This window comes from Heptranchias perlo, chromosome 36 (genome assembly GCF_035084215.1).
Source record: "Heptranchias perlo isolate sHepPer1 chromosome 36, sHepPer1.hap1, whole genome shotgun sequence".
Classification (NCBI taxonomy): Eukaryota; Metazoa; Chordata; class Chondrichthyes; order Hexanchiformes; family Hexanchidae; genus Heptranchias; species Heptranchias perlo.
In genome coordinates, this window is record NC_090360.1 from 23,759,878 (window position 1) to 23,786,201 (window position 26,324).

The 26,324-nt window shown below is 49.0% G+C and overlaps 1 protein-coding gene across 1 annotated transcript in view; it reads left to right on the top strand.

Annotated features, from left to right (window-relative positions):
• Positions 1 to 22,087, top strand: part of LOC137303937 (polyunsaturated fatty acid 5-lipoxygenase-like) — a 72,022-nt gene extending 49,935 nt beyond the window's left edge. The window contains exons 11-13 of the mRNA XM_067972344.1: positions 11,075 to 11,196; positions 18,899 to 18,999; positions 21,791 to 22,087. Of these exons, the coding sequence (XP_067828445.1) occupies positions 11,075 to 11,196; positions 18,899 to 18,999; positions 21,791 to 22,087 (520 nt within the window). The remainder of the gene's footprint in view (positions 1 to 11,074; positions 11,197 to 18,898; positions 19,000 to 21,790) is intronic.
• Positions 22,088 to 26,324: the final 4,237 nt, after the last annotated feature.

Here is a 26,324-nt window from a genome sequence, read left to right on the forward strand (position 1 = left end):
CTGTCCACACCTGGTTGAATAGTCAGTAACTCTTGGCTCACCCATCAAGCATGGATATTTCAGGGAGAGGATCGAGGGCTGCCACTGGCTGTGTGACCGCCCCAGAGCCAGAGTCTGGACATCCAGGGGAGCTGGAAGGTGATAATGTCTGACCTTACATTTCTTTGCATCAAATTTCATCTGACATCTCTTTGCCCAATCTAACTAACCTGTCTCTGTCCTGGAGAGGGGGTGGGGCGACCAGGGGAGGGGTGGACCAGGAGGGGGGGGCGATCAAGAGAGCTGCGACTGAGTGAGTGGGGTGATCAAGAGGTGTGACTGGGAGGGGGCGATCAGGAGAGGGGAGGAGGGGCGATGATGGGAGAGGGGAGGAGGAGGGGGAGTGGTAGTTGGCAGCAACCCCTGGTTTTAATGTGGGGTTGGGTGGAGCATTCCTGCACCTCCCGGCTTCACATTCAGGTAAATATATTTTAAATCTTACCTTTTTTTTTGCGGCGGCCTCCAGCAGTCGCTTTAAGGACCCCTGGTTGGGCCGCAGGTAAACCTGATATTCCAGAAATCAGCCAGCCCGGCACCAGCTGTGTTCAGAACAAAACAATTTGGTAAAGGCGGCGTCAAACAGGCCTTAGGCTTCCACTTTGCATATGGAAAGGGCCTAACGCATGTTTCAGGCACGGGGCCTGGACGCCTCTTTTGATGCCTATATCAATTTGGCGGGTGGCACACTCCCGGCACGGAATACGTGCACGTTACCCGCCATATTGGACGCCTGTAAAACGGGTGCAGCAACACCGAATTTCTCGGCCTCTGTGCTTTGTCCTTTTCCCAGCTTCCTCTCTGGGCTGGAACAGTCCCTTTAATATATTTTATCAACAAGCCTCCCGTGTGCCGCCTCATCAAAGAATTCGATCAAATTTGTCAGACATGAATTGCCTTTTACAAATCCATGCTGACTGTCCCTAATTAGCCCATATCTTTCTGCCTGAATATTAATTTTACCCTGAATCGTAGCATTTAGAAACTCACCCACTAGGCAGTGGGCAGGTGCAAAAAAGAATTAAAAAGGCTAATGGAATATTGGCCCTTATCTGAAGGGGGCTGGATTACAAAAGGGTGGAATTTATGTTACAGCTGGACAAAGCTCTGGTTAGACCCCATCTGGAGACTGTGTTCAGTTCTGGGCACCGCACCTCAGGAAGGATATATTGGCCTTGGAGGGGGTGCAGCGCAGATTCACCAAAATGATACCGGGGCTAAAAGGGTTAAATTACGAGGACAGGTTGCATAGACTAGGCCTGTATTCTCTTGAATATAGAAGATTAAGGGATGATCTAATTGAGGTGTTTAAGGTGATTAAAGGATTTGATAGGGTAGATAGAGAGAAAGTATTTCCTCTGGTGGGAGAGTCCAGAACAAGGGGGCATAACCTTAAAATTAGAGCTCGGCCGTTCAGGGGTGATGTCAGGAAACACTTCTTCACACAAAGGGGAGTGGAAATCTGGAACTTTCTCCCCTAAAAAGCTGTTGAGGCTGGGGGTCAATTGAAAATTTCAAAACTGAGATTGATGGATTTTTGTTAGGTCAGGGTATTCAGGGTTATGGAACCAAGGCAGGTAAATGGAGTTAAGATACAGATCAGCCATGATCTAATGGAATGGTGGAATAAGCTCGAGGGGCTGAATGGCCTTCTCCTGTTCCTATGTTCCTGTGACGTTAAGCTGACTGCTCTATAGTCACTGGTTTAGCCCTTTCTCCCGTTGAACAGGGTGTTACGTTGACAGCCCTCCAGGCACAACTTTCAGACCCAAGGATGTTTGATGTTTGAGGTCAGAGCCTCTGCTATTCCCTCTCTGACTTCCCTCAGTATTCCAGGGCTCGAGCCCTTTCCCACTTTGAGTTCCACCAGTTTTTTCAGAGCCACTTCCTTATCCACAGTTACCCTGTCGAATTGCCCCTCTCCTCCTCTTGTACCCTTTCATTCCCACTACCCCACTCTCTGAAAACTGAGGCAAAGTCCTCATTTAGTATCTCCGTCTTCCTTCGTCCTCCATAAGATCTCCTATTTATCTCCAAACAATCCCACGCTGTTTATAAAATACTTCACTATTTCCCTTTCTGTTCCCAGAAACACAGGAACAGGAGGAGGCCATTAAGCCCCTTGAGCCTGCTCCACCATTCAATTAAATCATGGCAGATCTGTATCTTAAATCCATTCACCTGCCCATTGCTCCATATCCCTCGATACCCTTACCCAACAAAAATCTATCGATCTCAGTCTTGAAAACTCCAATTGTCCCCCAGCACCCACAGCCTTTTGGGGGAGAGAGTTCCAGATTTCCACCACCCTTTGTGTGGAAAAAAATGTTTCCTGGTTTCCCTCCTGAACAGCCTGGCTCTAATTTTAAGATTATGTTCCTTTGTTCTTGATTCTCCCACCAGAGGAAAGTTTCTCTTTCTACTCTATACGAATCTGTTTAACATTTTAAACACCTCGTTCAGATCACCCCTCAATCTTCGAAACTCAAGGGAATATAAGCCAAGTTTATGCAACCTATCCTCGTAATTTAACCGTCGAAGCCCATGTATCATTCTGACGAATCTACTATGTTTCGATGTTTCTCCTCACACCTCCTCTTACCCTTTCTAATCTTTCTTGCTCCCTTATATATTTTCTAAAGAGAAACATAGAAAATAGGAGAAAGAGTTGGCCATTCGGCCCTTCGGGCCTGCTCCGCCATTCAAAATGATCATGGCTGATCGTCTAACTCAGTATCCTGTTCCCGCTTTTTCCCCATATCCCTTGATCCCTTTAGCATTAAGAAATATATCTATCTCCTTGAATACATCTAATGACTTGGCCTCCACTGCCTTCTGTGGTAGAGAATTCCACAGGTTCACCACCCTCTGAGCGAGGAAATTTCTCCTCATCTCTGTTCAAAATGGCATACCCCGTATCCTGAGACTGTGACCCCTGGTGCTGGACTCCCCAGCCATCGGGAACATCCTCCCTGCATCTTTTCCGCTTGATTTTCCGGTGTATAATTAGCCTTGGGTTTGTCATATGACTTTTTTAACAACAACAACAAGTTGCATTTATATAGCGCCTTTAACACAGTAAAACGTCCCAAGGCGTTCACAGGAGCGATTATCAAACAAAATTTGACACCGAGCCACATAAGGAGATATTAGGACAGGTGACAAAGAGGTAGGTTTTAAGGAGCGTCTTAAAGGAGGAGGGAGAGGTGGAGAGGCGGAGAGGTTTAGGGAATACCAGAGCTGAGGGCTTATTTTTAAGTCTCATTTTAAGTCTGTGCTCACCTGAGGAACCCCAGCTTCTGCTGAGCTCTGTTTCCTCTTCAGTGTCACATTTTTAGGTATGTAACGCTAGATTTCTTGGGTTCAATGCCAGCTGCCAATCCTGTCAGCACACCTCGCGTCTCCTGCAATCCGCTGTGTATCCTCATTCACACAATGCCTAGGTATATGACAGCACTCTGAGCACTGGTTACTGAATCTATATATCAGACTGAGACTCAGGCTCGAAACCAACAGCTGGATTGTTTAAATAAAGCAGGTAAATGAACAGTATTCCATACAAATCCAAGTTTCTTACATTTTATCATCCTTTATACATGAGATAATAAAGACACCACTCGCTTTCCATAGACACAGAGAATTGTAAGACCATAAGAGATAGGAGCAGGAGTAGGCCATTCGGCCCCTCGAGCCCGCTCCGCCATTTAATGAGATCATGGCTGATCTGATTTTTACCTCAACTAAGACACAAAGGATATGGGGGAAAGGGCGGGAGCCCTTTCCCCCATATCCTTTGTGTCTTATGTTGAGAAACATGTTGCAGCTTCAAAACGAACCACCTGGAACTGTCTCACCTGTAAAATAGGCTTCCTGCATTCAATGCCCCTATGAAGTTATACTGAAACAAGAGGCTGCATTTCTCATAACAATATTAAATGTATTGCCAATCATTAACAACACAACGTGAAATCTGTAGCTGGAGAACGCAAATAGCATCTTAGATTATTTTCCTTGTGAAACCGATTGTGTCTCTTTGGCCTCATGGCTTTTCCTTTGAGAGATATCCCATGTGACCCTCTGTTTTGACTCTTCATGTGCTATTTCTAGCAATACAAAATGCAAGTTAGAAATCAATACAGCCAAAAATACAGTTTCTGTCACAGTCTGTACCCAAATCGCTCCTAATTGGATTCCATCCCTCTCCCTGGCCACTGTCTGTGGCTGAACCAGATTGTTCGCAACCTTAGCGTCCCTGAGATGAGCCTCCAACCGCATATCCACTCCATCACCGAGACCGCCTACTTCCAGCTCCGTAACATCGCCCGTCTCCGCCCCGCCTCAGATCATCTGCTGAAACCCTCATCCGTGCCTTTGTTACCTCTAGACTCGATGATTCCAATGCTCTCCTGGCCGGCCTCCCATCTTCCACCCTCCATAAACTTGAGCTCATCCAAAATTCTGCTGCCCGTATCCTAACTCGCACCAAGTCCCGTTCTCCCATCACCCCTGTGCTCGCTGACCTACATTGGCCCCCGGTCCAGCAACACCTCGATTTTAAAATTCTCATCCTTGTTTTCAAATCCCTCCATGGCCTCGCCCCTCCCTATCTCTGTAACCTCCTCCAGCCCTACAACCCTCCGAGATCTCTGCACTCCTCCAATTCTGGCCTCTTGCGCATCCCTGATTTCCATCACCCACCATTGGCGGCCGTGCCTTCAGCTGCCTAGGCCCTAAGCTCTGGAATTCCCTCCATAAACCTCTCTGTCTCTCCACCTCTCTCTCTTCCTTTAAGACGCTCCTTATAACTTACCTCTTTGACCAAGCTTTTGGTCACCTGTCCTAATATCTCCTTATGTGGTTTGGTGTCAAATTTTGTCAGATTACACTCCTGTGAAGCAGCTTGGGATGTTTTACTACATTAAAGGCGCTATATAAATGCAAGTTGTTGTTTGAACATTTCCCACTGTTGCACGCATTATTGTATCTGTCAGATTTTCTTTCCAATCTATCGAGGCTAGCTCTGTGTTTATCTCACTGAGAAAGAAATGTAGCAGGAAGAGGGGAACCAACATGGGCAATATTTGAACTTGCCTCATGTCTAAACCTCCAGGGATGTCAGAGAGAGTGATGGGATATATAACTCGGGTTCAGAAAGTGGTCAAAGCCCGAGAATCAGTGGGACCCCTGCAGCACCTCGGAGCCGATACAACATCAGGTGATGAAGGGAAGAAAGCAAAATACTGCAGATGCTGGAAATCTGAAACAAAAAGCAGGAAACACTCAGCGGGTTAGAGAGGGTCTGTGGAGAGAGAAACAGAGTAAAGGCTTCGGGTATGGACGTCTCCTCGGAGCTGGGAATATTATAGATGAATAGCATTTTAGAAAACAAACAAAGGGAAAGGGCCAAAAACATCTTGCATTTGCCTTTTATTTCTCCTTATGGCTCCTTTTGTCGCATGTAAATATCACTTATAAGACCATAAGAGCGTAAGAGATAGGAGCAGGAGTAGGCCATTCGGCCCCTCGAGCCAAATCCGCCATTTAATGAGATCATGGCTGATCTGATTTTTACCTCAACTCCACTTTCCCGCCCTTTCCCCATATCCTTTGACTCCCTTGCTGATCAAAAATTTGTCTAACTCGGCCTTGAATGTATTCAATGACTCAGCCTCCACAGCTTTTGGGGTAAAGAATTCTAAAGATTCACAACTCTCTGTGAGAAGAAATTCCTCCTTATTTCCGTCATAATCGGGTGACCCCTTATTCTTAGACTATGTCCCCTAGTTTTAGATTCCCCCATGAGGGGTAACATCCTCTCAGCATCTACCCTATCGAGTCCCCTCAGAATCTTGTATGTTTCAATAAGATCTCCTCTCATTCTTCTAAACTCCAATGAGTATAGACCCAACCTGTTCAATCTTTCCTCATAAGACAACCCTTCCATACCCGGAATCAACCTAGTGAACCTTCTCTGAACTGCCTCCAATGCAAGTATGTCCTTCCTTAAATAAGGGCACCAGAACTGTGTGCAGTACTCCAGGTGTGGTCTCACCAGCACCCTGTACTTCTGCTAATGAAGTATCTCAGGTTCCCCACCTAAACAGTTTACAGTTGATTCTAATTCTCTTCCTGCCTGTGTGCTCGTTGTGTTTCCCTCCTCCCTCTTCCCCTTTCTTCTGTTCCTTTTTAAAAGCTGCTCACCTGTAATATCTTCCAATTCTGAGGGGGGTTCAAGACATGGGGGGTTAATTTGGATAACCCCTGAATCCGGGCGCGGGGGTCGCAGTGCGCGATTAAACCACGCCCGGTGGTTGAGGTGCAGGCAGCACGTGAGATTCGTGCTGCCAGATCATCTCCACGATTGCTGCGTGCAGCCAGTTCTACCTCCGCTGTGAGTGGCTGCACGCACCAGCAGGGGGCCCGATATGGGGCGTGGCCAGCACCTCTTAAAGGGGCGGTGCACTGCCAATGTAATCGGTGGAGGGAGACAAGTGGAATGGCTGGACCTGCGAGGGAGGTTCTCCGATGACACACTGGAGGCCTTGGTGGAGGAGGTGGAGCACGGAGGGCCACAGGGTTGTCGGACACCCACCAGAGACCAACTGCGGAGGCTGGAGGTGAGTGCCAGGAGCATTGCACCACGCACGTGGATACGGTGCAGGAAAAAGTTCAATGATTTGACATGAGTAGTCAAGGTGAGTGAATGCAAGTGTCAAGTGGCACATCCTACCAACTGCACCACTGCTCCACGCTGACACGCCCGTCACCCACCCACCAACAAACACGAACCATCCGAACGCAACGCTGCACTTCGGATGCTGCATCTCACCCTCACGGAGTAGCACTCTTGCAATCCACACACCCACAACTCACAGGTCACACACACTGGCAACTATTCAACCATGACAGGTACATCACCCAAACACATTGCAGGACACTCACCGACACACTTCCCTCTGCCTTGAAGGAGAAGGTGGCGCATAACAGCCGGCAGCAGGAAAGAACAGAGGACAGGCACGTGCTGGAGGAGACCGTGCTGGGGATCATTGGGCTGGCCGTCGCTGCAGCCATGGCCACTGGCGGCGCTGGAGGTCCCAACGATGAGGGTGCCTGTATACCTAATCCTTCTTCTTGTTTCCCACATCTCCCTCATCCCACAATATTTTCTGACTCACGTGCTGCAGGTGGTGTCAGCACGCACATCTTACTTTCTCCTCTACCCACTCCACAACTCAACCCGTCTCCCTTTGTCGTTACAGATACCCAACAACTGGAGCCAGCACCGTCCGAAGAGGAGGACACCAAGAACGAAGCCATCCCGTCACTCGATCTGACACTCGCAGCCACCAGCTCGGATACTGAAACTGCACATCACCGAGCACAAGTGCACAGGAGCCGGGGCGGGGGGAGCGGACACCACAAGTGCCAGCTCGCCGGAGGGCGAGGTCGCACAATGGTTCTGCTGCCGAGGAGTCAGATGAGGACTTCGAAGGGCCGGGCTGCAGAAGACGGCTGATGGGCGTACACCACCAAATGCTTGTGGCACTGGAAAGCCTGCCAGAAAGCCTGTGCACAATGAGAAGGGGCATGGAGGAGTCCAGCTCAAACTTTGCGCAGAGCTTGGAGCCCATCCTTTCCCATGTGGAACGGGTGGTCACCTCCATCAGCACACCTGTGGAACTCACCATGATGCAGCGTCTGATGACCAACGTCACAGCTTCCATTGCAGCACAAACAGATGCCATCAAAGGTCTGACTGCTGCCTTGGAAGCTCAGACTGCTGCTATCGTGGGTCGGGATATCACTGTGGAACGGGGCTTCCAGGGCATCACAGCACTCCAGCAATCCGTTCTCCAGCTGATCACCAGGATTGCTGAGGCGCCGCCCTGGGAGAGTGGCAGTGGCGCCATGGCAGTCGGACTTGTTGTTCTCTCTCAGGACGGCAGCATTCCTGCTCCCACCCCTGCCACTCCGCCAGTGCTCTTGCTGCCTATCGGCCAGCCAGGCCAGACTGCTGCAGCCCGTGCTGAGATGGTGCAGTCTGAAGCCGGGCCCTCCAGGCCCAGAGCTGCTCGAGGTCGTCTTTCAAGGCCATCTGCACGTTCCTCCATTGAAGGCCAGCAGCCTCCCAGCACCCATGCTCCAGCCACTGGGGAAGCACCTCGTAGGAGCACTAGGATAGGTAAAGGCACATGGACAACAGGCACTGAGGGAATACACAAGGGGGAATAGTGTGATGTTGTATACATGTGTAAGTTTATAAATTTGTATTTGAAGTTGCAGTTGGTGGTGGTTCTTATTTCTGTGATGAGCTGCGGGAGGAAGCAATGTGTAGTCATAAGGAGGACGATTTGATGGTCCTGTGGGAGGGGACGGGTGAGGAGTGTGGGACTGTTGGTGAGTTGGGAAGTGTCGTTGAGGTTACTGATATCGCTCATTAATAAGGTGAGCAGGCAGAGCCTTGGCGGACAGGGCCTGAGCACCTGCCTCTTCCTCCACTTCCTCATTCGCCTCTTCCTCCTCCTCCTCGGCCTGTTGCTCGGGGTCTCGCCGCATGGGCAGTGGCAAGGGCTGTCCTCTCATAAGGGCGAGGTTGTGCAGCATGCAACATGCCACGATGAATCTTGACACCTGCTCAGCTGAGTACTGCAGGGCTCCTCCAGAACGGTCCAGGCAGGGGAAGTGTTGCTTTAGGAGGCCTGTGTTGTGCTTGATGACGTTTCGTGTGGTCGCATGGCTCTCACTGTAGGCCTGCTCTGCATGTGTGCCAGCGTTCCTGACTGGAGTCACGAGCCAGCTCACGAGGGGATAGCCCTTGTCGCCCAGTAGCCAGCCTTTGACTTACCCATGCTGGTTGAAAGATAGGTGGGACATTGGACTGCCGCGGAATGAAGGCGCCATGACTGCTGCCAGGTTAGCGGGCATTGACCTCCACGTTGTACTGGGTGTTCATGAAGATGGCTGAGCTGAGAGGTGGAGCAGGCACGGCAATATGCGTGCAAGCAATGGCACCCTCCACCATGGGGTTTGCTGCAATGCAAGGAAACTCTCGTGCTCGCTCATTCTGCTTCTCTCAGTCAAGAGGGAACGTGATGAACCTGTTGCGCAGTTTGTACGGAGCCTCAGCGACCTCCCTTATGCAGCAGTGCACTGCAAACTGCGAGACATTGCTCGCATATCGCCAGCAGCGGCCCGAAAGGATCCAGAGCCGTAAAAGTTCAGCGCCACGGCTACCTTGACAGCCACAGGCAATGCTGTCCTTACCCCGCTCTGAGGCCGCAGTTGTGGTTGCAGCAGTTGACGAATCTCAGTCACGACCTCTTTTGGGAACCGCAGCCGTCGGATGCACTGATCTTCGCTCATGTTGAGGTAAGAGAATTGGCCCCTCAAGGCCCTCATTGGATATGGCCTCCTGCTCAGTGCCCTTACCCTCTCCTCGCAGCTTGACCTGATCTGCGTGGCCTCTCTGCCTGCTCCCAGTCGTGTTCAATGCCCAGCGGGAGTTCTAGCAGGCCACCCATGGTTGCCAGAAATCTTGTTCAGCACACTGTTGTAAATGCCACCAACAGTAATGCAGGACCTGCCAGACCTCTCTCTATATAATATTGCAACTTTCTCCAAATATAGGAAGCTTCAACAAACATTTACAAGTGCATCAACAGCCAGACGCAATAATCCAGCAACTAACCTGCAACACCTGCATGATCCCTTTTAATAGTGCTGGTGGGGGTCCTCCAGGCCGTCTACAGCCTGCTTGGTTGTGCGTGGTTAAGACAGTCTGTTGAGTTCCAAAATTGTATCTGTCCCTTTAAATCAGCGTTGCACACTGTTCCAATGTATATTCTCCTTACTTTATTGATGCCAGCATTCGTTACCTGGGCGTGCGCAAACGCCTTTACCAAGATGGCGTCCGGCGCACATCACGCTGGAAGCGTGTGTGGGCATTCCGCCATTTTGGGTCCTTAGGAGGGCTCGTAGCGCCTACAAAACGGGCGATACACGGCCCAATTTATAGTCCATGGACTCGTGTCCTCTCCACAGCTGCTGCCTGACCTGCTGAGACTCTCGGGCATGTCCTGCTTTTGTTTGAAGTGATGAAAGATGGCCGACCTTCCCTATATCAATTCCCACAGCTTAAACCACGGGCTGATTCCCAAACCCATTGGAATTTCCTTCATTAGGGACGATAAGGAAGTGGCTCCTGAAATCAGGGACAGGAAGTGACCAGTGAAATCAGTCACAGGAAGTGACCAGTGAAATCAGGGACAGGAAGTGACCAGTGAAATCAGGCACAGGAAGTGACCAGTGAAATCAGTCACAGGAAGTGAGCAGTGAAATCAGGCACAGGAAGTGACCAGTGAAATCAGTCACAGGAAGTGACCAGTGAAATCAGGCACAGGAAGTGACCAGTGAAATCAGTCACAGGAAGTGAGCAGTGAAATCAGGCACAGGAAGTGAGCAGTGAAATCAGGGACAGGAAGTGACCAGTGAAATCAGGGACAGGAAGTGACCAGTGAAATCAGGCACAGGAAGTGAGCAGTGAAATCAGGGACAGGAAGTGAGCAGTGAAATCAGGGACAGGAAGTGACCAGTGAAATCAGGGACAGGAAGTGACCAGTGAAATCAGGGACAGGAAGTGACCAGTGAAATCAGGCACAGGAAGTGAGCAGTGAAATCAGGGACAGGAAGTGAGCAGTGAAATCAGGGACAGGAAGTGAGCAGTGAAATCAGGGACAGGAAGTGAGCAGTGAAATCAGGGACAGGAAGTGAGCAGTGAAATCAGGGACATCCTGACAGCATCTTTAGGGATAAGGCAGTTATCTCACCGGTACTGCCTCTTGGTTCTCTAACATGGGCCTTTCTGGTCTCCACCACTCAGCACCTCACGGGCCAGCGCTGGTACCCAGAGGGGCAGCAAGGAGCTCGCTGGAGGTTCCAAATTAGAACAAGTCACTGTAAACTCCAGGTTAGGAAATGCTTATGAAATGTTCACATCTCTTGTTCTGATTATGCCTCAATGTTAATTTCTTCCTGACAGCTTTGTCACAGAGGTAGTGAACATATATTACGACACAGATAAGTCCGTTCAGAGTGACAGTGAGCTGCAGGCCTTCGTCAAGGACGTGTTCGTCTATGGGCTGAAGGACAATAAAAGTTCAGGTAACTTTCTGCTTACAAAAGTGACGTTAATAATGTTGTACCACAGGGTCCCGCCGCTATGAGAGGGCTCAGCCCCCGTTCCCAGTGTGTTCTTCCTGCTACTTCAAAATAATCCCCCCTCTCCTCCTGAAGGTGTTGCCTTGAGCTGGGATACAGGTGCGAGGCACCGTCACCCTCTCTCATACCTCACCCTTGACCAGTACACCGAACATCCGGGGACTATTCAAATGTGGAAGGCCTCACAGCCGAGCCAGATCGAGTACACAGATGCACATTCCAGCAGGGAGACCTGGATATCCCTGGAGTGGCTGATCGCTTGTCCCCCTCCCTAGTCCTGAGGCTAATTGTAGCCCCCAACCCCCCATCAAACTCTTGATAAACCACTCCCCTTCCGTCTCCCAAATTATTAAAGCATTCTCCTGGGCATGAGCAGAAGCTGCTTGACTGTCAGACAACCCACGGAGCAGGTGGTAGGCCTGTGCCACCTGCTGGAAGGGCGCCTGTAGCCAGCCTGTACCCATGAGAAAGCGCCTGTAGCCAGCCTGTACCCATGAGAAAGCGCCTGTAGCCAGCCTTTACCCATGAGAAAGCGCCTGTAGCCACCCTGTATCCGTGAGAAGGGCGCCTGTAGCCAGCCTGTACCCATGAGAAAGCGCCTGTAGCCAGCCTGTACCCATGAGACAGCGCCTGTAGCCAGCCTGTACCCATGAGAAGGGCGCCTGTAGCCAGCCTTTACCCATGAGAAAGCGCCTGTAGCCAGCCTGTACCCATTGGAAAGCGCCTGTAGCCAGCCTGTAGCTATGGCAAGGGCACCTGTAGCCAGCCTGTAGCCATGGGAAGGGCACTGGCAGCAGCCAATGTCACCACGACTCTCCATTTCTTTCCAGGCCAGCAAGGGGATCTCATAGAATGATAGAATCATACAGCACAGGAGGAGGCCATTTAGCCTGTCATCCCTGTGCCGGCCCTTTGAAAGAGCTATCCAATTAATCCCACTCCGCCTTCCCATTACCCAGAGCCCTGCAAATTTTTTCCCTTCAAATATTTATCCAATTCCCTTTTGAAAGTTACTATTGAATCTGCTTCCACCGCCCTTTCAGGCAGCGCATTCCAGATCATAACAACTCACTGCGTAAAAACATTCTCCTCATCTCCCCTCTGTTTCTTTTGCCGATTATTTTAAATCTGTGTCCTCTGTGACCCTCCTGCCTCTGGAAACGGTTTCTCCCTATCTACTCTATCAAAACCTCTCATAATTTTCAAAACCTCTGTCAAATCTCCCCATAATCTTCTCTGTTCTAAGAACAACCCCAGCTTCTCCAGTCTCTCCACATAACTGAAGTCCCTCAATCCTGGTACCATTCTAGTAAATCTCCCCTGCTGCATCAGCCAGTGTGCTGCCCGCCCTTGCGACAGACAGGTGCCCGCTGCAGCACATGGCAGGGCCCAGCAGCACCAGCTCCTTACCCGCTGAGTGACCATAGCAGCCTGGCATGGTCGCCCGGCCTCTCAACGCCGCTGTGCTCCCCAGAGTACGTGGGGTGCTGATGGCAGCCACCCTGCTCCACCTCCCTAGTGCAGTGTAGGGCTGAGGATTGGGCCTGCAGCTTCGTATCACAGTAGGTAAAGCACAGGAGGAGGCCATTCGGCCCATCGTGCCTGTGCCAGATCTTTGAAAGAGCTATCCAATTCATCCCACTCCCCTGCTCATTTCCCCATTGCCCTGTAAATTTTTTCCCTTCAAGTATTTATCCAATTCCCCTTTTGAAAGTTATTATTGAATCTGCTTCCACTGCTCTTTCAGGCAGTGTATTCTAGATCATAACAACTCGCTGCTTAAAAAAATGTTTCCTCATGTCGCCTCTGGTTCTTTTGCCGATCGCCTTAAACCCGTGACCTCTGGTTACTGACCCTTCTGCCTCTGGAAACAGTTTCTCCTTATTCACTCCATCAAAACCCTTCATGATTTTGAACACCTCTATCAAATCTCCCCTTAACCTTCTCTGTTCCACGGAGAACAACCCCAGCTTCTCCAGTCTCTCCACATTACTGAAGTCCCTTATCCCTGGAACCATTCTAGTAAATCTCCTCTGCACCCTCTCTAAGGCCTTGACATCCTTCCTAAAGTGTGGTGCCCAGAACTGGACACAATACTACAGCTGCGGCCTGCCCAGTGTTTTATAAAGGTTTAGCATAACTTCCTTACTTTTATACTCTATGCCTCTTTTAATTAAGCCCAGGATCCCATATCCTTTTTTAACAGCCTTCTCAACCTGCCCTGCCACTTTCAAAGATTTGTGTATGTGTAATCCCAGGTCTCTCTGTTCCTGCATCTCCTTTAAAATTGTACCATTTTGTTTATATTGTCTCTCCTCATTCTTCCTATCAAAATGTATCACTTCACACTTCTCTGTGTTAAATTTCATCTGCCATGTGTCTGCCCATTTCACCAGTCTGTCTATGTCCTCCTGAAGTCTGTTACTATCCTCTTCATTGTTTACTACATTTCCGAGTTTTGTGTCGTCTGCAAATTTTGAAATTATCCCCTCTGTACCCAAGTAGTCTGACCTGCAGTTTGCCTCCAGTTTGAGTTTATTCATCAGACTATTCATCAACAACTTCCTGTTGGTTACTGTGGCTGCAGCCTAGTTCATCAGAAGCCTGCGATTGGCAGAGGATAGGGTGAGACAGTACAGATAGTGGTATGCAGTGAGGAATTAAACCCGTTATCAAAAAATGGTGCAACAGATTTTAAACAATCTGCATATTTATCAGATTCTAAGTCCATGCATCAAAGTTTCCGATTATCCAGTTACAAGATCACAAGATAAACACAGCCTGTCCTACCTCATCTGTCCAGATCAAACTGACTGGTCAATGAATCCAAGGTTTCTGCTCCACTCTCCCCTCCCAGAACCACTCGAAGTGCTGACCACTCACTCCTTGGAGAAGTCCTCCTGAGATCGGTCCTAAACTTTCCCCTCCCCCGCTTTGCCCCTTGTATCTATCCCCTTTAATACCTTGTAAACTTCTACAAGGCTCCCTCCGTCACATCCTTTCATGGTTGAAGAGCCTCAGTCTTCTCCAGTCTTTCCTCTGATACCAATGATCAGCCACATGGCCCATCCTTGTGCCATCTCCAGACCGGACTATTCCCTTTGTGTCTCCACGACCAAAACTGAACCCAGTGCTCCAGGTGCGGCCTCACCAGCTACTGTACAGTTTAAGTATCACACCTGATTATACTGACTGACCTAACAATGTAACTCAGGATTGGGTTCACATTCATTGTTCCCCCAGTGTAATATGACATATTAAGTACTGAGTCTACTATCACCTGGTCCCTATACTTTTTAGCTATAGCAGTCTGCCAGTGGGTCAGGCACTGTCCTCTCACACTCTGGGACAGTGGGTCAGGCACTGTCCTCTCACACTCTGGGACAGTGGGTCAGACACTGTCCCCTCACACTCTGGGACAGTGGGTCAGGCACTGTCCTCTCACACTCTGGGACAGTGGGTCAGGCACTGTCCCCTCACACTCTGGGACAGTGGGTCAGACACTGTCCCCTCACACTCTGGGACAGTGGGTCAGGCACTGTCCTCTCACACTCTGGGACAGAGGGTCAGGCACTGTCCTCTCACACTCTGGGACAGTGGGTCAGGCACTGTCCTCTCACACTCTGGGACAGTGGGTCAGACACTGTCCCCTCACACTCCGGGACAGTGGGTCAGACACTGTCCTCTCACACTCTGGGACAGTGGGTCAGGCACTGTCCCCTCACACTCCGGGACAGTGGGTCAGACACTGTCCTCTCACACTCTGGGACAGTGGGTCAGGCACTGTCCCCTCACACTCCGGGACAGTGGGTCAGACACTGTCCTCTCACACTCTGGGACAGTGGGTCAGACACTGTCCTCTCACACTCTGGGACAGTGGGTCAGACACTGTCCCCTCACACTCTGGGACAGTGGGTCAGGCACTGTCCTCTCACACTCTGGGACAGTGGGTCAGACACTGTCCTTTCACACTCTGGGACAGTGGGTCAGACACTGTCCTCTCACACTCTGGGACAGTGGGTCAGCCACTGTCCTCTCACACTCTGGGACAGTGGGTCAGGCACTGTCCCCTCACACTCTGGGACAGTGGGTCAGCCACTGTCCTCTCACACTCTGGGACAGTGGGTCAGACACTGTCCCCTCACACTCTGGGACAGTGGGTCAGGCACTGTCCTCTCACACTCCGGGACAGTGGGTCAGGCACTGTCCTCTCACACTCTGGGACAGTGGGTCAGGCACTGTCCCCTCACACTCCGGGACAGTGGGTCAGACACTGTCCCCTCACACTCTGGGACAGTGGGTCAGCCACTGTCCTCTCACACTCTGGGACAGTGGGTCAGGCACTGTCCTCTCACACTCTGGGACAGTGGGTCAGACACTGTCCTCTCACACTCTGGGACAGTGGGTCAGACACTGTCCTTTCACACTCTGGGACAGTGGGTCAGACACTGTCCTCTCACACTCTGGGACAGTGGGTCAGACACTGTCGTTTCACACTCTGGGACAGTGGGTCAGGCACTGTCCCCTCACACTCTGGGACAGTGGGTCAGACACTGTCCTCTCACACTCTGGGACAGTGGGTCAGGCACTGTCCTCTCACACTCTGGGACAGTGGGTCAGGCACTGTCCTCTCACACTCTGGGACGGAGGGTCAGACACTGTCCTTTGGAATCAGATGGTGCAATAGGTCAGATACTGGCCTTTTATCCCCTAGAACTAAGATCTTTCACCTTCTGCTCGAAATTCACACAAAATAATAAAGAATAACAGGAAGAAACTGAGTAAAATCTTGCAGGGTTTTGAGATAAGAATGAAGCTTGATATATCAACCAACTTCCCTCGACACTCCATGTACAATCAGTCTTGTTATGTGCAACTATTTTGTTCAACCCTTGCCGACAGTGTAACAAGAGCCTTGGAATGATGGAACGGACTGTAAACCTGTTACAATAGACCAAGGCATTTTATAAAATGCATCCACAGTTCCAGCACTAATATTGTGTGGCCAAGATCCAAGAGTTAAGAAACAATAGAGGTGCCATTACACTACTGGGTGTATTCTATAGGCCATCAACTAGTGGGAAGGAGATAGAGGAGCAAATTTGCAGGGAAATTACAGAGAGGTGCAAGAACCATAGAGTAGTGATAATGGGGGACTTCAACTATCCTAATATACACTGGGATAGTAATAGTGTAAAGGGCAAAGAGGGGGAGGAATTTTTGAAGTGTGTTCAGGAGAACTTTCTTGACCAGTATGTTTCTAGCCCAACGATGAAGGAGGCATTGCTGGATCTGGTTCTGGGGAATGAGGTGGGTCAAGTGGAGCAAGTGTCAGTGGGGGAACATTTAGGGAACAGCGATCATAATATCATACGGTTTAGATTAGTTATGGAGAAGGACAAAGAGCAATCTAGAGTAAAAATACTCAATTGGAGGAGGGCCAATTTCAGTGGGATGAGAACAGATCTGGCCCGGGTAAATTGGAATCAAAGATAGACAGGCAAAACTGTAATCGAACAATAGGAAGCCTTTCAAGAGGAGATGGTTCGGGTACAGTCTAGGTACATTCCCACAGGGGGAAAGATAGGGCAACTAAAGCCAGAGCTCCCTGGGTGACGAAAGAGATAGAGAGTAAGATGAAGCAGAAAAAGGGGGCATATAACAGATGTCAGGTCGATAATACAAGTGAGAACCAGGCTGAATATCGAAAGTGCAGTAGTGAAAAGGAAAATAAGAGGGGCAAAGAGGGAGTATGAGAATAGACCAGCAACTAACATAAAAGGGAATCCAAAAGTCTTCTATAGGCATATAAATAGTAAACGGGTAGTAAGAAGAGGGGTGGGACCAATTAGGGACCATGGAGGCAGAGGGGATGGCTGAGGCACTAAATGAGTACTTTGCATTTGTCTTTACCAAGGAAGAAGATGCTGCCAGAGTCTCAGTAAAAGAGGAGTTAGTTGAGAAACTGGATGGGCTAAAAATTGATAAAGAGGAGATACTAGAAAGGCTGGCTGTACTTAAAGTAGATAAATCACCCGGTCCGGATGGGATGCATCCTAGGTTGTTGAGGGAAGTAAGGGTGGAAATTGCGGAGGTGCTGGCCATAATCTTCCAAACATCCTTAGATATGGGGGTGGTGCCAGAGGACTGGAGAATTACAAATGTTACACCCTTGTTCAGAAAAGGGTGTAAGGATAAACCCAGCAACTACAGGCCAGTCAGTTTAACCTCAGTGGTGGGGAAACTTTTAGAAATGATAATCTAGGACAGAATTAACAGTCACTTGGACAAGTGAGAATTAATTAAGGAAAGCCAGCATGGATTTGTTAAAGGCAAATCATGATTAAGTAACCTGATAAATTTTTTAATGAAGTAACAGAGAGGGTTGATGAGGGCAATGTGGTTGATGTGATGTATATGGACTTTCAAAAGGCGTTTGATAAAGTGCCGCTTAATAGGCTTGTCAGCAAAGTTGAAGCCCACGGAATAAAAGGGGCAGTGGCAGCATGGATATCAAATTGGCTAAGTGACAGGAAACAGAGAGTAGTGGTGAACGGTTGTTTTTCGGACTGGAGGGAGGTGTACAGTGGTGTTCCCCAGGGGTCAGTGCTGGGACCACTGCTTTTCTTGATCTATATTAATGACTTGGACTTGGGTGTACAGGGCACAATTTCCAAATTTGCAGATGACACAAAACTTGGAAGTGTAGTGAACAGTGAGGAGGATAGTGATAGACTTCAAGAGGATATAGACAGGCTGGTGGAATGGGCGGACACGTGGCAGATGAAATTTAATGCAGTAAAGTGTGAAGTGATACATTTTGGTTGAAAGAACAAGGAGAGGCAATATAAACTAAATGGTATAATTTTAAAAGGGGTTCAGGAACAGAGAGATCTGGAGGTATATGTGCACAAATCATTGAAGGTGGCAGGGCAGGTTGAGAAAGTGGTTAAAAATGCACATGGGATCCTGGGCTTTATAAATAGAGGCATAGAGTACAAAAACAAGGAAGTCATGATGAACCTTTATAAAACACTGGTTCGGCCACAACTGGAGTATTGTGTCCAATTCTGGGCACCGGACTTTCAGACAGTTATGAAGGCTTAGAGAGGGTGCAGAAGAGATTTACTAGAAATGATTCCAGGGATGAAGGAGTTCAGTTACATGGATAAACTGGAGAAGCTGGGATTGTTCTCCTTAGAACAGAGAAGGTTGAGAGGAGATTTGATCGAGGTGTTCAAAATCATGACTGGTCCAGACAGAGTAGATAGAGAGAAACTCTTCCCATTGGCGGAAGGATCAAGAACCAAAGGACATAGATTGATTGGCAAAAGAACCAAAGGTGACATGAGGAAAAACTTTTTTACACAGCGAGTGGTTAGGATCTGGAATGCACTGCCCGAGGGGGTGGTGGAGACAGATTCAATCATGGCCTTCAAAAGGGAACTGGATAAGTACTTGAAAGGAAAAAACTTGCAGGGATAGGGTGGGGGAGTGGGACTATTTGGACTGCACTTGCATAGAGCTGGCATGGACTTGACGGGCCGAATGGCCTCCTTCCGCGCTGTAACCATTCTACAATTCTATGATCTCAGTATCTTTAAAGTTCATGTACTTAAATATTGATCATCTTTCCTAATTACAGGATTCCCCAAAACAATCAAGACAATTCAGAAGCTGATAGAGTATCTGACCATGGTGATGTTCACCACCTCCGGTCAACATGCTGCAGTCAACTTTGGACAGGTATTGAATATATTTCCTGGTTGTGCTATGTCTAGTTGTGTTCAGTCTGTTGGGATCTCTCTGGTCCATGTACTCCCAATGTGTGACAGAGAAACATACAGGCCAGTAAAGCACCACAACCTGCATTAGATAGTGTCTCTAAATCAGAGCAGAAACAGGCATTGAGTGGAGTTGGGGACATGTCCGAAGGTGATGTTGAAGAACTGGGTTTAAAGTATAAAGGCAGCGAAGTGCTGCTGCCGATCGACACAGCAGTGGGCAGGGAACATCTGGAATGTTGGGGATGAAATTGGTCTTTGACGGTACCAGGAAACTGGTGCTAGTGGATTTACACCCCGCCCGAATTACACCCCGCCCGAATTACACCCCGCCCGAATTACACCCCGCCCGAATTACACCCCGCCCGATTTACACCCCGCCCGATTTACACCCCGCCCGATTTACACCCCGCCCGATTTACACCCCGCCCGATTTACACCCCGCCCGATTTACGCCCCGCCCGATTTACGCCCCGCCCGATCTACGCCCCGCCCGATCTACGCCCCGCCCGATCTAACACCCGGCCCGATCTACGCCCGGCCCGACTTGCGGCCCGCCCGACTTGCGGCCCGACCCGCACCCGACCCGACCCGCACCCCGCCCGATCTCCACTCCTCCCGTATTTAAATGGGCTGGTGATTTGCTCGTGATCATTTTGTGTTCTTGCCCAAGTTGAGTTTCCCCCCCCCGGTGTGTTGAGTTTGGAGCCTCACCTTGGCTCAGACACACTGATTTTGGAGAAAATCCAGTGTCAATTCTCCAGGATGAAGGGACTGAGTTTCAATGGGATTGGGTTAATGAGGGAGGGGCCAGGGCTGAAACAATGAAGGGGACTGGCAGGGTAGATGGGGGATCGACTCTTCTCTCTGGTCGGGGAGTCCACAACATGAGGACAGAGAATTCAAGCTCAGTCGTTAAAAACCAATCCCGGAAAAATGTCCGCAGAAAAGAACGGAAACGGAAACTTCTGGAAGCACACACCAGGTTGGTCAGTATCTGGTCAGTGAGGGTCCTTCAAATTTCCAGTATTTGCAGGTTTATTTTCGAGGCGGAGGGTTGAGAGGATGTGGAACGGACTCATCCAGGAATTACCGGGAGGTCAGTTCCAGCGGGATTCCATTGGGAAACCTCGGCAGTCAGTCAATTAGTTTCCCGCCCGCCCGGGGCAGTGTATGGTCACGGTGGTTTAACCATTGGCCTCAACAACACAAAGCCAGTCCACCTCCTCCCCGGAATGGGTGGGACGCAACTGATGGCCTGTCCAGAATTACATGGAATGTACAGCACAAAAACAGGCCATTCGGCCCAACTGGTCTCTATCGGTGTTTATGCTCCTCATGAGCCTCCTCCCTCCCTCCCTCATCTAACCTTATCAGCAAACCCTTCTATACCTTCCTGCCTCATGTGTTTATCGAGCTTCCCCTTAAATGTATCTATGCTAATCGTCTCAACTACTCCTTGTGGTAACGAGTTCCACATTCTAACCACTCTCTGGGTAAGATCGGAAAATGCTGGTTAACATTTCAGGTCGATGACCTTTCGTCAGAACTGGAAGTAGTTATGATTTACCAGTTTTGAAGGAAGAACAGAGCCGGGGAAAGGAAGGGAGGGGAGGAAAGAACAAAAGGGAAGGTCTGAGATATGGTGGAGGGCAGGGGTGATTAGATGACGACGACAGTGATGGCGCAAGGCAGGGAGGGTGGTAATGGGACAAGTAAAGAAACAAGAGATGGGCCTCGAGAAATTGTAAATGGCAACAGCAGAACCATTACCGACACCTGCTGTCCAAAAAAATGGGAGCAGTGGTTATGATCTTAAGTTATTGAAATCAATGTTGAAATGACTCTCTGGGTAAAGCAATTCCCTATTGGATTTATTCGTGACTATTTTATATTTATGGCCCCTAATTCTGGTCTCCCCACGCAGGTGGAAACATCTTCTCTACATCTACCCGATCGAACCCTTTCATAAACCTAAAGACCTCTATCAGGTCACCCCCTCAATCTTTTCTTTTCTAGAGAAATCTTTCCTGATAGCAGAACTGAGGGGTTATACCTATCATCCTAGTAAATCTTTTTTGCACCTTCTCCAGTGCCTCTATATCCTTTTTGTAATTTGGAGACCAGAACTGTTCACAGTACTCCAAGTGTAGTCTAACCAAGGTTCTATACAAGTTTAATATAACTTCTCTGCTTGTCAATTCTATGAAATGAACCCCAGTGCCTTTTTTATGGCCGTATTAACCTGTGTCGCTACTTCTAGTGATTTGTGTATCTGTACCCCCAGATCCCTTTGCTGCTCTACCTCTTTGACTCTTATTATCCAAGCAGTATGTGGCCTCCTTATTCTTCCCACCAAAATGTACCGCCTCACACTAATCTATATTGAAATTAACTTGCCAATGACGCACCCGTGTCAGTAAGTGCCAGTAACGATCAGCAAAGGCGGGATATCGGTGGATACGTTGCCTGGTAGATTGGAACACTCCTTACCCACCGGTCTCTGCCGGGCAGTTAGGGTTAAAATCCATTGAAGCAAAATCAATTGGGGCATTTAAAAGGGAGAGACAGTAAATCAGGAATGAGGGAGTGTGGGGAATTACCGTGACTAAGAAATCAGTGGAGCTTCCTGGATTGACTGAATCACCTCGCCCATCACCGGAGAGAAGAGGTGAAAACTAAAAAGGAGAAAGGGATCGGAATTGAGTTTTTGTGAATTCTTTATTGTGAATGTGTTTGTTCTTTAACTGAAGTACGATTGGTGCTCGTGGATCCCGAACGCTCCTCCCACAATGCGACGCCCCCCACCCACGGAGAAAGGGATGGTCACTGTGGAGTACATCATCGAGAGTTTACCTGACAGAGGGCGTTCGTGCTGGCACCTGGGCGCTGTGTGGGCACTCAGCCAGTTCCAGGACAATGAGGTAGGACAGAAAGCAAATAACAAGCAACACCGGCACAGCGACACAAATCACCAAATCACCCCGGAGTCAGACCAGGGACCTCATGGCAAAACAAGTCCAAGGCAAGAGGTCGATAGTGCCTCATAGCCCAGGGTCCACACTGGGTGTAGGGGACCGCCTGGGAATGTATCAAATGTAACTTTCAATCTCTGGCCACCTCAGCTCACCTGCTGCTGTAACCCTCATCTATGCTTTTGCCACCTCCAGACTCGACTATTCCAATGCTCCCCCGGAGGGCCTCCCATCTTCCACCCTCTGGAAACTTCAGCTCATCCAAAACTCTGGGCCCGTATCCTAACTCGCACCTAATTTATTTCGCAGTGGTCACTGGACAGCAATCAGAACAAGAATCATGGCTGATATTTTTCTGCTTCCTCTCCTGGGATAGTGAGGCCAGTAACTATATATTAAGGGCTGGTATTGTATATGTTCATCTGTGTACCCATATAAGGAACAATGATAGATATATATAATCATACACAAAACCAATCCAAATATCGATACATACAAGAATAAAAATCAAACCAAGAATCCCTTCTCTCTCACCTCGTCTCTCTTTTCCCTCCCTCCTCTCCCTCTCCTCCCTCTATCTTTCTCCATTCTCTCTCCCCTCATCTCTAGTGTTTGCTAGTGCTGTTGGGGAGGGTTTAAACTAAAGTGGCAGGGGGTTGGGAACCTGAGCAGGGAGAGAGAGGAAAGCGTAACAGGAAGGGACAGAAGGTATGGAGTAATAGGTAAAGTGTTAAAAAAGGAAAAAGCAGGAACTAAGCGTCACAAAACAGATTTGAAAGTTCTTTATCTGAATGCACGTAGCATTCGTAATAAAATGGACGAGTTAACGGCACAAATAACTACGTATGGGTATGATCTTGTGGCCATTACAGAAACATGGCTGCAGGGTGACAACGACTGGGAATTAAATATGCCAGGGTATTTAACAATCAGGAAGGACAGGCAGGAAGGAAGGGGAGGTGGGGTGGCTATGTTAATAAAGGAAGGAATCACTGTAATACAGAGAAATGATATTGGGACAAAGCATCAAGATAATGAAACAGTTTGGGTGGAGATAAGGAATAATAAGGGAAAAAAAACATTAGTGGGCGTAGTATATAGGCCTCCTAATAGTTGCAACTCTGCTGGAAGAAGTATTAATCAGGAGATAGTCGGGGCATGTAATAAGGGAACAGCCATAATTATGGGGGATTTTAATTATATTAACTGGACAAATCAAATTGGGCAGAGCAGCCTTGAGGACGAGTTCATTGAGTGCATCAGGGATGGATTTCTTGAGCAGTATGTAACTGATCCTACAAGGGGGCAGGCAACCTTGGACCTGGTCCTGTGTAATGAGTCAGGATTAATTAATAATGTCCTAGTTAAGGATCCCCTTGGAACGAGCGACCACAACATGGTTGAATTCCATATCCAATTAGAGGGTGAGAAGGTTGATTCTCAAACAAGCGTACTGAGCTTGAATAAAGGAGACTATGATGGTATGAGAGCGGAATTGATTAAAGTGGACTGGGAAAATAGATTAAAGGGTAAGACGGTACATGAGCAGTGGTGTTCATTTAGGGAGTTATTTTACAACTTTCAAAATAAATATATTCCACTGAGGAAAAAAGGGTGTAAAAGAAATGACAGCCACCCGTGGCTAAGTAAAGAAATCAAGATGTGGAGATGCCGGTGATGGACTGGGGTTGACAATTGTAAACAATTTTACAACACCAAGTTATAGTCCAGCAATTTTATTTTAAATTCACAAGCTTTCGGAGATTTTCTCCTTCCTCAGGCAAATGTTTCAAGATCTCCTTGAAGCCTACGCATTTATACATATTGAACAATAAAACATGGTGTTTACAGACTGCCCCTGCAACTGCCCGTTGCCAAGGCAATCACCGTGTTCAGACAGAGAGGTGTTACCTGCAGAACCTCCGAATACACATTCAACAAAAAAACAAACAGGGAAAAAAAACAGAGAAAAAAAAACACAGAGAGAGGCAGAAACATCCGGAAGGCAGAGAGAGCCAGCAAATGACCCATTATATTAAAAACAGATAACATTTGTTCGCTGGTGGGGTAACGTGTAGCGTGACATGAACCCAAGATCCCGGTTGAGGCCGTCCTCATGGGTGCGGAACTTGGCTATCAATTTCTGCTCGACAATTTTGCGTTGTCGTGTGTCTCGAAGGCCGCCTTGGAGTACGCTTACCCGAAGGTCGGTGGATGAATGTCCATGACTGCTGAAGTGTTCCCCGACTGGGAGGGAACCCTCCTGTTTGGCGATTGTTGCGCGGTGTCCGTTCATCCGTTGTCGCAGCGTCTGCATGGTCTCGCCAATGTACCATGCTCTGGGGCATCCTTTCCTGCAACGTATGAGGTAGACAACGTTGGCTGAGTCACAGGAGTATGAACCATGCACCTGGTGGGTGGTGTCATCTCGTGTGATGGTGGTATCTGTGTCGATGATCTGGCATGTCTTGCAGAGGTTACCGTGGCAGGGTTGTGTGGCGTCGTGGACGCTGTTCTCTTGAAAGCTAGGTAGTTTGCTGCGAACGATGGTCTGTTTGAGGTTGGGTGGCTGTTTAAAGGCGAGTAGTGGAGGTGTGGGGATGGCCATAGCGAGGTGTTTGTCCTCATTGATGACATGTTGAAGGCTGCGGAGAACATGGCGTAGTTTCTCCGCTCCGGGGAAGTACTGGACGACAAAGGGTACTCTGTTGGTTGCGTCCCGTGTTAGTCTCCTGAGGAGGTCTATGCGATTTTTTGCTGTGGCCCGTCGGAACTGTCGATCGATGAGTCGAGCGTCATATCCCGTTCTTACTAGGGCGTCTTTCAGCGTCTGTAGGTGTCCATCGCGTTCCTCCTCGTCTGAGCAGACCCTGTGTATTCGCAGGGCCTGTCCATAGGGGATGGCCTCTTTGACGTGGTTAGGGTGGAAGCTGGAAAAGTGGAGCATCGTGAGGTTGTCCGTGGGCTTGCGGTAGAGTGAGGTGCTGAGGTGCCCGTCTTTGATGGAGATTCGTGTGTCCAAGAAAGAAACTGATTCTGAGGAGTAGTCCATGGTGAGCTTGATGGTGGGATGGAACTTGTTGATGTTATCGTGTAGTCTCTTTAGTGATTCCTTGCCGTGGGTCCATAGAAAGAAAATGTCGTCGATGTATCTGGTGTATAGTGTTGGTTGGAGGTCTTGTGCAGTGAAGAAGTCCTGCTCGAACTTGTGCATGAAAATGTTGGCGTATTGGGGTGCGAATTTGGTCCCCATGGCTGTTCCGTGTGTTTGGGTAAAGAACTGGTTATCGAAGGTGAAGACATTGTGATCCAGGATGAAGCGGATGAGTTGTAGGATGGCTTCCGGAGATTGGCTGTTGTTGGTGTTGAGTATTGATGCTGTCGCAGCGATGCCGTCATCGTGGGGGATACTGGTGTATAGTGCCGAGACGTCCATCGTGGTGAGAAGTGTTCCTGGTTCAACTGGTCCGTGGGTACTGAGTTTTTGTAGGAAGTCTGTAGTGTCACGACAGAAGCTGGGGGTTCCCTGTACGATGGGTTTCAGGATGCCCTCGATGTATCCAGAGAGGTTCTCACACAGGGTTCCGTTGCCTGATACGATGGGACGTCCGGGTGTGTTGGCTTTGTGTATCTTTGGGAGGCAGTAGAAGTCTCCCACGCGGGGATTACGTGGGATGAGAATGCGTAGGATGCTTTGAAGGTCTGGATCGAAGGTCTTGATCAGTTTGTTGAGCTGGTGGGTGTGTTCTTTGGTCGGATCTGCGGGTAACCGTCTGTAGTGTTCCTGGTTGTCCAGTTGTCGGTATGCTTCTTTGCAATAGTCTGTTCTGTTCTGTATGACTATGGCTCCTCCTTTGTCCGCTGGTTTGATGACGATGTTGCGGTTGGTCTTGAGAGCGTTGATGGCGTTGCGTTGTGCTCGGGTGACATTCTGGACTGTCTTCTGAGTGCGGCTGATGAATCTGGCATTGACGCATTTCCTGACAGCTTGAGCATACATGTCCAGCTGAGGGCAGCGACCCTCCGGAGGAGTCCAGTTTGACTCTTTCCTCTTCGGTTGCTGTACCGCGGATCCCTCTGTCTGCTGTTCCGGATCGTCGATTGTCTCATTGGGTTCGCTGCTGAAATCTTGGGGTTTGTGGTAGAATTCCCGGAGCCTCATTCTCCTGATGAATTCCTCTGTGTCCGCCGCGAGACTAGTGGGGTCCATTTTGGTAGTGGGGCAGAAATTGAGCCCTCGGCTGAGAACTTCGATTTCGTCTGGTTGAAGGGTGTGGTCGGATAAATTGACAATAGACTTCCCTGTGGTTGC